The sequence below is a fragment of the Anopheles coustani genome, chromosome 3 (assembly GCF_943734705.1).
Source record: "Anopheles coustani chromosome 3, idAnoCousDA_361_x.2, whole genome shotgun sequence".
NCBI classification, from domain to species: domain Eukaryota; kingdom Metazoa; phylum Arthropoda; class Insecta; order Diptera; family Culicidae; genus Anopheles; species Anopheles coustani.
In genome coordinates, this window is record NC_071288.1 from 8947718 (window position 1) to 8963258 (window position 15541).

Genomic DNA, 15541 nt, shown 5'->3' on the forward strand with positions numbered 1-15541 from the left:
AATATTTTATGCTTTGTGTACCGAAAATGACTTACTTTCTCACGTAATGACGGTTTGAGGTTTATGGATAAAAGTAATTTAAAATAATCAACATTTAAATGACCGGGAGACGTGGAAGGATCGAGGGAGTTTACCTACTTTAAGACACTTCTAAAAACAGATGTTGATTTTTGAGTACACTGATCAAAATGTGCTCATGTTCCTAATCTTATACAAGGTAACAACTATTGAACATAATCACTTGCCGACCCCTGACTTCAATATCCCAAACACATCATTGGGTTAACCTGAATAATAAAAAGGTTTTGGTTTTATGGCAAACGTCAACGCAAACGTCAAACGCCTCGAGTTGCGTCAACTGATCCGCAGCGGCCCGCTACCTACCTTGTGCGCAACTCTTTCCGAGTTGTCCATTTCAGTATTGAGTCAACAGTCGCCGGGTACGCCAGAGACGCCGCGTGTCCCCTCCTGTGGCATGTATAAAAAAGCCATTTCCGTCGTGAAGGAGATTTCTGGCCACTCTTACCGGCAAAGAACAGACGTCAACGTCACACAATCAGCCATTCTTCATTGCTCCTCGCCCACGAAGCGTTCGTTGCCAACAACTGTTCCAAGTGAGTCGGTTTTTGCCTTCGCCGCGGTTGGTTTCATGTGCGGTTTCCGTGACTGACGCCATTAGAAGCCATTTCTGCCAATTTCGTGTACCCGAAAGCATGTGGAAAACAAAAATCAGCTAGCCAAAAAAACAAGTTTTTCTAGTTCATGGCTAGGCCAGCATTTGTTACGTGTTCCCGGATCGTTTATGTGCCTGTGTATGTGTATGTATCCCTGCGCCTGCGAGACGGAGTACGAAAGCCAACATTTACGGTTGGAAACCCGATGCGCGAGTGAGCCGGAAATATCATCCTACGGCGCTTTGGATGTTTTACTACCGGTTTTTTTTTTGTTCGTTGTATGTTGAGCATATTATTGTTTGGGCTGGCTTTTGGAAAGGAAATTTATACACTGTTTTCAGGGCCAATTCGTCGGCATCAAGCTGCTCTTTGTTGGTAGTAGGCAGTGAATTGCACGCGCAAGGTTTTTGTTTGGCATCGTTAGGAACCAGTTTGGGCTTATTAAGTTTAACTTTGCCATTATCGGTAGCAACATTGGCGCGACGAGAAAATGTCGCGTTGTTGTCGCGCCAATGTTGTTACCGATAATGGCAAAGTTAAACTTAACAAACCCAAAGTGCTTTCTAACGAAACCAAACAAAACCCGTGCGCGTGCAATTGACTGCCTACTACCAACAAAGAGCAGCTTGATGCCGACGAATTGGCCCTGAAAACAGTGTAATGAGCATTGCAGTAGTGACTCCGCGGGCCAGGTGAAACTGAGGCGTTTATGTTTCTTTGTGGTCGTGCGTGGTGTGTGATGGAAAGGGGCTGAGAGAGAGATTAAGGAATTAAACATGTTTCCTGCACCAAAAACACCATCATCTTGGGTCTGTCGCTGGCAGGCCAAGGTAACCTGCAGCTGGAAAATCAATTATGTTATGAAAATCTCTGTACGAACGATCGTAACAGTAAACAGCGGAGCGAGAAAAAACGCCATCCATCCTCGGTATCTGCGTGGGGTCTCCCTGATCTGCCGTTACGTGAAGCAAAAACTAAACAATCTCCACCCCGCGAGTCGTAGGCGTGTGCCTTGACTGATGCACTGGTTACGTAGAGGAAGAAACAATCTCCCCCCCTCACAGCCAACGATGCGACCGGATGGAACACGATGGAATTGCATGGTCCGGTGCATATACGCACACATACGGATACAGTGCGTCGCGCGCGAACTATTTTGCCGTCAAACAAACGCATAGAGCACATTTATGGAAGTTATGAATCGTTGAACAACCCCTCCTTCTTACAAAAAATGAGTCTTGTTGTCGGTATTAGTCATCGCCAGCGGTGCGATCACTTTTAGTGACGTAATGTTGTGATCCTCATCGTAAACATGCCGGGGCTGATCGTCGTGCGTCACCACAACGCGGCCAGTGACGATATAATTGACACCGAACCGATTACGACAACGATTTGGCGACTCACGCCAATTGTGAATAATCGATACAAATCACTTGTTGAGTACAACAAATATTCGACCGCTAACACCTATCAGGCGGTATATCCGAGTAGACACCAAGTCCAAGTTATTGCTGACGACGCTATTACCATAAACACACTCCATGACCCACCCGTAGTGATGGCATAAATGTACCGTGACTAACAGACTAACAGAATCTCTGTCATATAGGAGATGCACCTGTGTCTAGTGAATCCTTTCTACATTCCACCAGAGGAAGAACAGTGTAGGGAATATGTGAGGAAAATGAAAGCCAGAAACACACACAAACACAGTGCCTTGCTTCTGGCCTTCACTTCCAACTTGTCTCGTCGTCACGGTGACGACATCGAACGATGGAAGTGAAGGAAACAACACAAACCTTCGGTTTTCCGCTTCCGGTTTTACCGGTACAAACAACGGTTTCACACATAGACACACATAAACAGCACATGGGACAAATTTGGCCATCTTTTCGAATGCAATAACCAGCTAGAAAAAAAAAGAAACCGCACAATCCGCCCGCTGCCGGGAACTTATGCATGACGCTACGCTTACGAAATACAGGCACCATCGCATCTGGCCCGAAAGCAGCCACACCAGTCATACCCCGGCGATGTAGGGACACTTTTTTGACATTGAAACGAACGACCGGTGTTATAACAATCGGCTGCCTGCTGCTGCTGCTCGTCCTTCGAAATGGCTTCTTCGAAGAAGTTCCCCCTAGCTAAGATGCCAGCGTCGCCGATCTAGTACGGTATTATTCATATCGTATGAGATTCCAATACTGTCGAGGTGTCGAGCCATCTGGGACGAAACCGGATTCGTAGCATACTAGGATCGTTGCGAGACGACTATAGACAGCAAGAGGAAATTAACAAGATAAGGCAACCGACACGCAGGTGTTAATTCTAACAATCACCATCAAAAGCATGCTTTAAATTCCCGTATAATAGAAGGAACTAACTATATTGAGGAAACGTGTCCATTATTTGAACATTGAAACCAGGGTGAAGGAAAGATTTTAAAATACCTGCTTAAAAACATTCACTTAAAACCGGTTTAAAAAGCGGGAAAGTCCGCCCGACTTCCCAATTCGAGCCGATCCGAAGTTTGGTCAAGTGAGCGGTGTTGTTCTGCTTGAACAGACGATTAGCGAATTTTTGCTCTAACGAAGTTTTCTTACCTCACTATCCCCTTTTGCGAAAGGTCATTTTTTCCGCTGACTGCTACATTTGCATTTCAAATTCACCGCAATTCGATAAACTTTTGCACCCTCGCTTGCACCGACGTCAAGCTGAACTAAATATGACCGTTACTTGAACGACTATCAAACCTGGCACACCGGGAACGAGATATCCCCCTGATTTGGCTCCAATTCATCGGACCACATGCTGCTAAAGGAATGGAAATTGTGTGCTATTAATTTAGCATATTTTCCACTTTCGCTAGGCGGGGAATCTTACCCCTTAACCGGCAGGGATTCCTTGGCTTGGTCCTGCCAAAACATTGCTTCCTTTGCTTTAATTTTCATCGGAACATTCCCCGGGGTTTGCCTGCTCGTACGGAAACATGAACGGGCGTGTATGCAATCCACCCCACCCGGCAGAGAAAGATGAGAAAAACGGATCCTCCATTTGGGAGTGAAGCCCGAGAAAAGCACCAAAACGATAGTGTACTGTACACACAAAGACGGTTGGTAGAAGGGTTGGGCTGCCACGGAACGTTATTTGCACAGCATACCAGAGAGCAATTGCCCGTTTGCAATAAAAAGCGCCAAAAAAGGACATAGCAGAGCAAAGGCAATTTTTTTTTTGGAAAACCCGGCGACGCGTAACGAAGCAAACAAACGGGCGGCACATATGTTCCGTTCTCTGGTCCGGTGTAGGACAACACCAAGAGATTTAAAATGAATTTTCTCCTATTTGCCTGTAGCTTTTTTTTTACAAATAAACACCACAGCTTTCTTCCGGCGTTTTGCGCAACGAACGAACGGTTTTGGAAGCGGTAGAACATAGGACCGGGCTCATTAAAGGGGATTTAATTTTGTTTTTTTCTTCAATTTACTTTGGCCATTTAAATTTGGCCCACTTTTAAGCTAGTTTTCTGATTGCCAAATACAAACATAAGATTCATTTGGACTTCATTTTACCATTACAAATCCAAGGCAGGATTTTCACGATTATTCAGCTAAGCATATGCGAACTGAAATGTCCGTTGAACAAAAACGATTAATATTACTCATAAAACAAAAACAAATTCTACCCCAATAAATGAACATAAAATATGAATCAAAAGGTGTCTCTAATGGAGGTCACATTTTTGCATGACCGTCACTGTGGCGCCGATCTCCATGGGAGGCGTCCCGGTTGATTGCTTGGGGGGAGGAGTGTCAGAATGTAATATAAGCTGGTTGAATTTTTCAAGTTCGTGACATAACAAAACCGAGAGGCTCAGGTGCAGGAGCAATAATGCCGCCTCGCGATATGTCATCCCGGGCCGGTTCCATTTCTCCCGGACCTTTTCACACCTTTGGGCGGTCGGTCCGAGAAGAACACCGTCCTGGTCCCGGAGAGCGTTCTCTGCCGCGACACGGGCTCCATATCCTAGCGATGTAAATAACGCCCACAAACACCGCCAACGGAACGAACCACGTCGACCAAAGCACCGGGTGGGATGGTGGCCACTCCGGACCACGGAGCGCGGTGTGGCAAAAGCATGCAAAATACAATAAATCGAAATGGAGAAGTAGGTGTGAATGGAAATGGCGGTGAATAAAACAAAAGAAAAAAAAAGAAAAGCTGCTACCGCACGCGAAACATAACCCGCCGGCGAGGCACGATTTGGAGAGCTTCGTCGTAAAGCATAATAAATTGTGCCCACTACTGTGTAGCACCTCCGTTTGGGGCCGGTAAGAGGCATACCGGTGTCACCAGCCTTCCACGTGGAAATGGGCTTTAACCTCGACCCACCGCCCCCCGGGTTTCCCAACAGAGAGGAATATAAAGACCTTCTCTATCTTTGCCGTATCAACGGGCGGACAACTGGAGGTAGTTGGTTCCTTAATCGGGTGAACTCTTGAAAGTACCCTCAAATATTTACCCCCACGTTAAGAAAAGCCGAACACGCGCACACCAGACGTCCTAAGGATATGGTCGTAAAAGGGCCAAAACGAACGATCCAAAGGTGAAATCATGAGATCGGAAGGAACACAGAAGTAATAGACTCAAAGCGCTCCAGAGAGTCTTGTTCGTTAATAAAACCGGTTGGCAAAAAATATACGAGCGTAAAGAATTCCTGCTCCCTGGGCAGAAAAAGTAATTTCCACTTGTGGCAAACACCGGCCGGAAAAGCCGGCAAAACCCCCCACCACCATCGCGCCGCTTAATCGAATGGATGTCACCGCGCGCGGCGCCACACCAGCGAAACACGGACTCTAAATACATAAAAAATTGCCACCGTGGAGCCTTTCTTTTCTCTCCACTTGCCATGCCATGGCGGCTCGCGGGCAGGATATCAATTTCGCGCGCGCCCCGAACCACTTGGCGTTCTATTGGTTGGAGCTGCTAACGAACTGGAGATATTCTATGCCAGAAGCGCAAAATGAATGGTTCATTCAAACGAAGCACATGTGACTGGCTTCCGTTTCTCGCGTTTAGTTAAAGCCCTGGAACTGTTTTTGTTGCGAATCGATCCATGCTTCGATCGATCGGGGAACCATTTTGGTAGAACAGAGAGCGGTGGTAGTTCCGATACCAAATCGAGTCGCGTTTCCACCGCGTCAGTCGTTGGGGCCTTAAATATCGTTCAAGAACCTTTTTTTTCCTCTTTGGCACAAAAAAAAAACATAAAAATACAGCCGTGGGAAATTTTGGGACAAAATGAAAAATCAATAGCCCATTTCCTCTTTACGCGACCCCTTAGCCCCTGATCCCGGGGCGGGGGCCAATGAGTCGTGGTTCATTTGTTTTCGGTAGGCAACATTGCAGGAAAAGCGTTGGCATCGATGGTAATGGGTTGAGTCCTTCATTTCCAATCGAAATGCTTTTTTCCGCCCATACCGTCAACTGGCTTGGCTAATGGAGACGTGGAGGAATGTGAAGGCTTTCTATTGCTTTTGCCATTTTTTTTTGCATTTAAATATCTTCATTCTCGAGTCGAAGGCGAACGGGAGGCGATCGTTAAATTTGGTTATGCTTCAATCCGACCTCTCTTATAGAAGGATAGCCTTTTTTCCTCTACTTGTCGGCAAACGATACCGTTCTTTATCTCTTTCTCTGCGTTGGACAGCAAGCTTTAGTACTTTTTGGGTCCCTTGCGTAACAAAGGCTCACTAAATCGTGCCTAGACTGACGAGCAAGATCACGCCCGGCGATACTTTCCATCGTTCCGGCTGGTCAGGAAGACTGCGTCCAACTCACCCCCCGTTTCAGAGTGGGGTCCGCATCTATCCTCAAACGATTTGCGAGCCGAGGCAAACCGCAAAATAATCACAGCCAATCCATGCTCTTTCTTCCAAGCACGACAACAAACGTCAACAATTAATCTTCATCAGACTCGATCATGCCAGGGTTCTAGTTCAATTCCTCTCGGGGAAATAAACATAGAACAAAAAAAAAGACCTATAGATCAGGATTCTGCACACTCGGTTCTATCGATTCGAGGCGGAAAAGTGCGATATTTTCGAAGCTCCACCAGAGCTTGGTTTCATTCATCCTGACAAACAACAAAACCGCCTCTTAACGGAAGCTTACCGTTACGCAGCATTTAGTCCAACACGTGTTTAGCCCACGTGGGGTTGGCTTTCCCTCGAACGCACAGAGGACACAGATCGTATGTTTTCTGGTCCCCAGCAGCACGATAACGCAACGACCTCCGGCGCGTATCGTTTGCCTTCCATTCCAATGCAATGCGACAAAGGAGCATAAAACATTGCATGATGAATATTAATAATGTCACTGAATTCATTCCTAATAAAAAGTTGCGATTGTCTTTTGGAATTCACATCAAGTGCACTTTTCCGAACAAGGGTTTGTTTTTTTATCATTACAGTATCTTAAAGTCCTTTCCGACATTATTGAGTTAAGAGTGTTTAAAGATAGTCAAGTGTTCTTACACTCATATTTTCTTTATATTTAAGCAAAACATGTTGAAGAAATACAACATTTTTTGAATATAACCTAATCGAGATAAAACAAACAACCACATCATCAAACCACTCAAATCAGATATGTGATATGGTAGCCGGTTTAGTACCGCAATAAAAGGGAGAAAGCTTCAGCAATGAATGTTTGCACATTTCTGTAATTAAAAGAAAAACGACATACTAAAAGTAACTTCTGAGTTTTGCGATAACATTATTCCAACGAACTCATCGGAACCGATTGGGAGAGGAGAAGCGGAAAAGTTATTTGGGCCACGTATCTTTGTAACCTAGTGGATGGCACCAGCAAAGATGGCACATCCAGGGTTTTCGGGATCAAGTCGTTGCCTGCCGGCAGGGTTTGTTCTTGCCAATCGAACAAAAACCCCGTTATTATTACTTCGCACCGTAGCAAAAGAGCGACTTCTCCAGCGTTCGGTGCGTTCGCCTGCGGACGGCACTTGTCGTTCCTTATCGGGACGGGACATGTAGCTAGAGAGGAACCCGTTTTCCCGGCCAACGTCGTTCGATTAACTTCCCACCAAGGCGACGTTCGCTTCTTGCGTTCGCGTCCGTTCGTCCGTCCGTCCGTGCGAACAATATAAATGATTTTCATCCCAAACACGTGGCGCGCGGGTCTGTGATCTCGAGAGGGAGGCCACAACCACCCCGGGAGACCGGTAACCCGGGGGTTAGTTGGTGACGGTTTTTTTTTTTTTCGTTTCGTTTTGTTTGTGCGATTCGGCAGAAAGCCGGTTGACGATGGGTTGGCCCCGCTTATCGTCACGTACGCATCTCGCCTTTCTCCCGAGAAGGACTCACACCGGAGCACACTGGTGATGACTGACGCTGCCCGCAGCCGGGAAGCCGGTGTTGCAAAGATAAAAGGAATGCAGAAAAAACACCATCTTTAAGATGGGCCCCTTTGGAATGAGGGAAGTCGCGAAAGGAGACCGAAAAGTAATCAACGGTGAAAGAATCCACGTGGTATCTCGCCGGTTATTTGTGGCGGTGGTGTTGGTAGTGATGGGGTTAAGTTGTTTGTCCTGAATCGACCATCCACGGATGCACTGATTCCATATTGGGAAGATAACGAAAACTAGGTAACGGCTCCGATTGAATTATTCAGGGACTCGTCAAACGAAAAACAACCTTAACTGCATCGATCGAAGGCGGCGGGGAATTTTGCTTTGCTCCCTCTCACTGAAACTGTCCTAGTTCTTACCCTGAACGAAACGTCGAACACCACCAGCCATCGCAGAAGGAGGTAGTGCTATCGTGTTTCGGAACGGCCGCTAATGATGCTCATAATTTAACGGACGAACAAGAATCTCAACAGTCTGTCGGAGGAGCTGGACGAAATTGGAGAACTAATAATTAATACCCAACGGGAACGCCGGCTTTAGGACAAGCCGACTCCAGGCAATAAGTAGTCTTTCATCGCCTTTCTTCGTATCCGGTTTTTTAAGACGCCAAATTTTTACGTTCCTCGAAAAACACTCGAAAAGTACCATTTTAGAAGCTTTCCAAACAACGACAGAAATAAGTATTGGACAGTATTCGTACCTATATTTCAGTTATACCAAACAAGACGTAGCCTGGAGTTTGATGCCGTTGGTGTTTACATCAACGCGTCGCATTTGATTTTGTTTGCCAAAATTAATCGACCCACCGTACAGATCCCGTGTCCCATTCCTGGGTCTACTCCGCCTCGGGACATGGAATATAATCCTTAGTGGACGGAATCAACGTGGCACATGGTGCAGGAGATAGGACGCGGATGGTGCTGTTCGGCGCAGATATACGCACGTATGCAAATTGGAAATTGAAATTCCGAGTATGCTGCCAATCGAGAATAAAGCTGGCGACGGTTTGGCGTGTTGGAATTCATTCTAAATATCATGGTTTATTTCCACCCGATTGGATTGAGGTAGGATGCGTTTGCCTCAGGATTGTCAAATTTATTCCTGCTTTGAAACTTCAATCGTTTCTAAACCCTCAAGTATAAATTTACTTCTTCACGGTCTTCCACAGTCCTGCGCAATTCTTGATAAGCAAATCCCATCTATAGCCAGTACGTGAAAAGGATCTCTCGCTATTCTACTCTTACCGCAACCGCTAAACGATTATGAGGTGCTCAAGCTTCTCGATAGGATTAAAAATGCATATCTTCGTGCGGGGAGAGGGAAAAAACCACCCGTAACCGTCCAAATATCCGCTGGCAGAGGTTAACCCAACGACGTCTATCCAACGTTAGCTCAGCCCCGGATGGCGATGATAATGTGAATCACTTATGCCATAATGATCCCAATTTGTGCCTCCTACGATGAGGAAAGAAGGCATTTTGGTACAACGAGCAAGGAAAGGGTGTGTACCTTGGAGCAGAGGAGAGGAGGGAAAGAAAGTTGAGCCAGAATAGGCCAGCAAACGGCAGACGAATCTAACCTTCCTACCCATTTTGGACGCCAACACACAGCTACGACGGTTGGGATCGGGAGATGGCCCAACAGAACCAGCTCTGTCCGTAACTGTCTGAAATGTGTGGCATGTCCCTATTCATTCCTTTTCGTTTTGTTTCCATCTTTGCCCTTTGCTTTGAATGTTTGTCCCGAGCATAAATAAATGAGAAATTTCTGTAGCCGCCGTTGCGCGAAACCGGTGAAAAGGCGAAAGTATCGTGTGTTCTCGCGTCGGCTGCTGCGGTCGACAGAATTGGAACCATAGAATTCACGGTTCCGCCCTTTCCGCGGATTGCAAGGGAACACTAGGTGGTGTGTGTATGTGTGTGTTTGTACGGTTGATATTTATGCGCCGTGGACTTTAATGAGTTGTCTGTTGTTTTTCGCCGATCCGAGAGTGCGAGTCTCGCGAAATCCTGCTCCAATGTGAAGCAAAAAACCTGTCGTCTTGCCGCAAGATTTGTGGGATAAACCAGAACCCCGCCGTAAAATGAGCAGCATGCCATGATCCCATGCACACATGCTGCTGGCAGTGATGGAGGGTTGGGTATGGTCTCGTGCCTCGTGCAGCACACCAGACCTCGCGGCATGTTGACGAATGTACTGGCGTGGATTTATTATGCGTATGCTTATGCGCTTGTTGCCACTCCGTACCCTGGATGATATGTGGCATATCATCGGATCTCCCGGACAAAGCAGTGTTCCATTTTTTCAGGTTTTGTTCCTCGAGCATTATTCACCAAACCAACCGCACTCTTTCTATCACAGCAGCGGACACAAAATGGTGTGACGATACGGTCGCGAATCTAAGAAATAACGGATGGCCAATTAGTGGGTGTTCGTGACACGTCGTTTCTATCTTGTGGCTTTTTACTTTTTTTTTCATTTGTCCGACACAACTAATTCCATTAAATAAATACCTCTTTTCGGCGCTTACAGATTCTCCCGTGTCGGGTAGTGCTGGCGTATAAATTCTTCGAATCGGACATCCACTCCGAGGCAGGATGATACTCCACAGTTAGCGAACAAGATACACACACTGGAGAAACCCGGAAAGGCGAACGAAAAGCGGTAAAGCACACACGGCCAAGTGGATCTTTGGAGAGGCTATCATAGAACAACACCGGAAAAACACGGAATCCTCCCTTCGAAACGAGACCTCTTCGTCAATCGCTCGCGCGCGCGCGTAATCCTATCGACACTCGGATTTAGGAAAACAGACACCAACACCACTGGTTCGAAGCAGGACAAGGGCCCGCCCGTGAGTGAGCGAGTGCTGGGGAGAGAATGTCTCCGTCAACGGCAGCACTGGCAACCCTTGTTGCCATCCTAAGCACACTGCTCGGGACGACCCACTCCACGACCGCCTCAAAAGTTCCGGTAAACAAGTGCTGCGAGAAGTTCGAGGTCTACTACGATGGGAAATGTACCGTCAGCGAAACGGTCAACGTTACTAGTAAGTATTATTGCACGAGCGTGCAAAAGGTGGATATTGCCATACCCTTCTTGTTATCCTTTCGCCGCCTCCGAGGGGCAAAGTACCGAGAACCAAGCCGGATTCGGCGAGGTCGTATCGCAATGGCAAACTAATTAGTTTTTACGGGGCCAATGTGTTGTGCTTTAATCTTACGGGTATCGTTTTAATGAAAAGTTTTACGGTACCGAGTGTCGGAGCATCAAACGGCGATAAATTCCCGTTCCTTCCAGCCGTGCCTAAACGCCGTCGCGTATCCCTGCACGATTGTCTTCCCGGGCACATTTTCGCCAAAGGGTAACCCGCAATTTCCCCTCCTAAGCCCCAACGAGGCACACCCGCTTTACCTCTCACAACCAAGAAAAGCCGGGGCCACTTTATCGCACGAACGGAGCTGTTGAAATCATCGTTGCTTAGCTGCAGCTACGGTCAATTCCCGCTTGCACATAGGCAATTAGCAGCGTATCGTATTAAAGATTGGACACGTTGGAAGTTTTCAAAAGCCTAGCCTTTAATAGGCAATACACAGAAATAATTTCGATTGCGAAAAATAAAATGTGTTCACCTACAATAAAATTCAAAACAATGATATTTATCCATCAACATTGCAACTAGAACTAAAATAAAACAAATCTCTCCTTCACGCAACTTTTTCCCAAACATCAAATCGAATCTAGCAACAAAGTTTCACGTCGTTCGGCCTAATGTCAATTCAACGGAAAGTAACTCCAACAGGACCAATTTGCGAACAACTTTTGCGCTTTACGTAACATTTCCTCAGAATGGCATGGGGGGGTATATTTTGATTAGATCGATCGTTGGGTGCCCTGAAGTTGTCTCCTCCTTTTTTTTACTCTCAACCACACAATCAAGATAAATCTAAATTCTATCCACCTTTTCGGATTGCCGAATAGAACGATTTTAGCCAAAAAAAAAGGCGTCACACGTTTCTGCGAACCGAAATGGCTTCACTCCGAATGGCCTAACTTTCATTCTGCTGGCCAATGTCTAATATAAACATACGGCACCAGAAAGGTTCCCACCGACGTCGGATCGTTCAGTGGAGTTGGATAAATACCTCCGGCTGTTGGTGCCCCTTTTCATACGCTCGATGATCTATCATCATCATCAAATCTTCCAATCGTTACCGGAATCGGAAGTACGGCATACATTTGCGCACGGTTTCACGAGTCTAGCGTTCGTTATCCTTTTGCTTCAGTCGAAATAACGACAGAAAATATCGGTCTGAACAGGACAGTTTGTTTCCGTTAATTTATCAATCAAGATTTACGGCTCCCGGATACTTTCGGTGGCGTTCCGTGGGGCGTTGGCCAGCGTTAGTGGCTTTCCTTCTTTTTCCACAACAATTCAATCATGCTGGCAGTAAAGTACCTTCCTATTAGTTACAAAAATGTATCGCACAAATAAATGGCACCCCATTTGTCACCGTTCCCCGCATCCAGAACAGCACTAGGATCAAACATTTTTCTATCATAACGTTCCGATCAGAATCATGTTCGGAAAAGATTCACTTTAATCGGAAACCAACAGCATCAGTCGATCGTAGCGAAATCAAAAGCTCATCAAACTCTCGGCTGAATGAATTTTATTGCTTTCGGGTTTCAACCATTTAGCATGGAACGTTGAATGTGGCCGGAGCGTTTGGAAGGGAATAAAATAAAAAAAGCAAACAAGGCCCTGTTGTGTCGTAAAAAAAACAGGACCGACAGTTTTTCACTTTGTTCCCGAGGGTTGGCAAAATATTTTCACGAGCTTTCTTTTTTCCTCATGCCCTTGGACGTGATATGGGCAGATCAATTTGGCAAACAACGAATGTGTTAGACCCTTTAAAACATGGCACACCGCACGTTGAAGCAAGTCTGCTGTCGGAGAAAATCGTACACCAATTCAATTGAGGCATCCAGTTCTGAATGGGATTTGTTTTTCTTTTTTGCAAAAAAGACGTACGTGAGATACCCATCAAAACAATATACGAGAATATGTTGGACTGTATGATTCTCACTCACGGCGTTGACGGGTTTCAACGGCACATGTTCCTCACATCAATTTTCCTTTTCATTTGTTTCAACCAAACAACTCTCTACACTTCTTTTTATTGCACACTTTTCACAGGCGGATGGACACCGGAATTTACCGGTCGCAATGGTGAGCGAAACGTGTCCGTTACCTACCGTTTCGTTATCGGGCTGCCGGATTGTGGCACGAGACAGAAGTTCGATATCTACGAATATCACGACGTAAGTGTTTTCACACTCGAGGTAATCAATTCCTTTGCAATCGGTGCTTATTTTCCTCTGTGCCACTTCCAGAGCTACGACAAATTGATACTCTTTCCGGACGGGCAGCTGCGCCATCGCAGTCTGAATCACAAAGAGCCCGCTCGGAGCAGCAGCACTGGTGAGGATTACCCGGAATCGGATGACCCACATGAGCCCCACCGACAGTATGATTACGTGCAGGGATTGTACTGTATGGACCGGTCGATCGAAAGTGGCCGAGATGGTGGCGAACGTATGGAGAGATTGGTCGCAAAAGTGTGCTCCCCGAAGCAGGAAACCCACTGGACCGATAGCGACGTGATGCTGCGCAAAATTATCAATCCAATCTGTCACGGGCTGGCGATCGTAATACTGCTCGTTGTGGCCATCATCTACTTCGTCCTGCCGACGTTGCGCGATCTGGTCGGTAACATGGTGACGACGATTACGATGTGCTTGATCGTAAGCCAGGCGGCAGATCTCGTGAGGATTTTCACCGAGTTCAGTAACCACGTTAGCTTCCTCATCGCTGACCTGTTCTTCTACATCAGTCTGCTCGGGGCGTTCTTCTGGCTCAATGCGATGGGCTACTACATCTGGAAGATGTTCCGAACGCGCAACGTGTTTCTGCGCGTTAGTGATGGGCGGAAGTACTGCTGGTACTCCTGCTACGCCTGGGGCTGTACCGGCACGATGGCGGCCATTGCCCTGTTTGCACACTACTTCCTGAACCTGCCGGGTCGCACGCCACAACAGCAGCAACAGCAGCACCTCGCCTCCGGTGCCGGAGACAGCGTGTTCGAGAACCAGGATAATATAAGCTGGCTCGGTATTGCCGTATTCTTCATGCCCATTGCGTTCATCATCATCGTCAACATGTTCTTCTTCGTCACGACCTTAAGGTTCATCAATCGGATGCACACCTACGGCCGGATTCACCATAAGTTGCGCTGTAGCTTCGTGATGTTCACGCTGATCTTCGCCACGATGAGCATCGCCTGGCTGTTTCTCATCCTCTCCTGGCTGCATTTCGATGGCCTGCTGTACATGCACATCGTGGCCAATGCCTTGCAAGCGCCCTGCCTGCTGTACATCTGCGTCCTACGCCAGAAGCACGTTACCTTTTTGGTGAAGTCATGCTTCCGAGACCAAACGCCTCAAACTGGCGAGTGGGGTGACGAGATGACCTACATGAACGGTGGCGATTACTAACGAACTCAAAACTTTCCACCTGATTCTTTACCCATCGCACCGATAAATCTCATTCTTTGGCACAAAACAATCGATTTCAGTTTATATCGAAGAAAGCAAATGTTAGAAGATTCGCTTTTCGGTTGACACTCAACCCTTATGTCCTTTACGAATTCTTCGCCCGGCATAAAAAACCCCTTGAATCTCAGTGAACGAGAGAAGCAAAAATCGAAACGAAACGTCCATTTATGGTGTCTTATGTACTGACTGTGTAACCTCAAGAAATTATCTCTTAATTTAAGTGTTGTAATTTAAGTAGCGGCACTTGACATTTAAAGTGTAACGATATAGTATTTACACAATTTATCAAATATGGTCTGTGGAACAACAAATTAACTCTTAACACCGGTATGCTTCCAGAGGGTTTTAATAGCTTTCGTGATCTGTTCGGCAGCAAACATAGTCATAAGCACGTACAGACCACTAGTGCTAGTAGTCATTAAATCGAGCAAATCAAGTTTTTTGGTAGGTCGAAGAACAAGGGAAGTTTACAAACTTCTTTCTTCATGAATCTTGCTAGTATCATATTAGGTGTAGATAGGAAGAGGAACAAATTTGTTGTATAAAATCGAAAACATATTCTTTTATACGAATTGGAATACAAATACTTGATGAAAGCAACCCAAAGTGGCCGCCAAGATCGAGTCTTAAAAGTATAAGTTAGCAGTATGGTAAAAGAGAACGGATATTCCTCTGACGAAAATAAAATAATAAGAAAGAAAAACCGGTGTTTCATTTTATCTCTTACGTATCTTATGTTGTTAATCCGATTGGAATTCCAAAGATGTTTCCCCAAAAGAAGGTCCACGAGGCCGGTCCAAATTCCCACAATACATTCAAGATT

The 15541-nt window shown here is 46.1% G+C and overlaps 2 protein-coding genes across 2 annotated transcripts in view; one reads left to right on the top strand and one right to left on the bottom strand.

Moving 5' to 3' along the window:
• Positions 1-15541, bottom strand: part of LOC131260708 (RNA helicase aquarius) — a 40010-nt gene that overhangs the window by 23454 nt on the left and 1015 nt on the right. The gene's annotated exons all lie outside the window — the stretch shown is intronic.
• On the top strand, positions 437-15406 carry LOC131260716 (probable G-protein coupled receptor Mth-like 5). Its single transcript, XM_058262512.1, has 4 exons — positions 437-614; positions 10633-11149; positions 13301-13425; positions 13498-15406. The coding sequence occupies exons 2-4, from the start codon at positions 10981-10983 to the stop codon at positions 14656-14658; spliced, it is 1455 nt and encodes a 484-aa protein (XP_058118495.1). The 5' UTR covers positions 437-614; positions 10633-10980; the 3' UTR covers positions 14659-15406.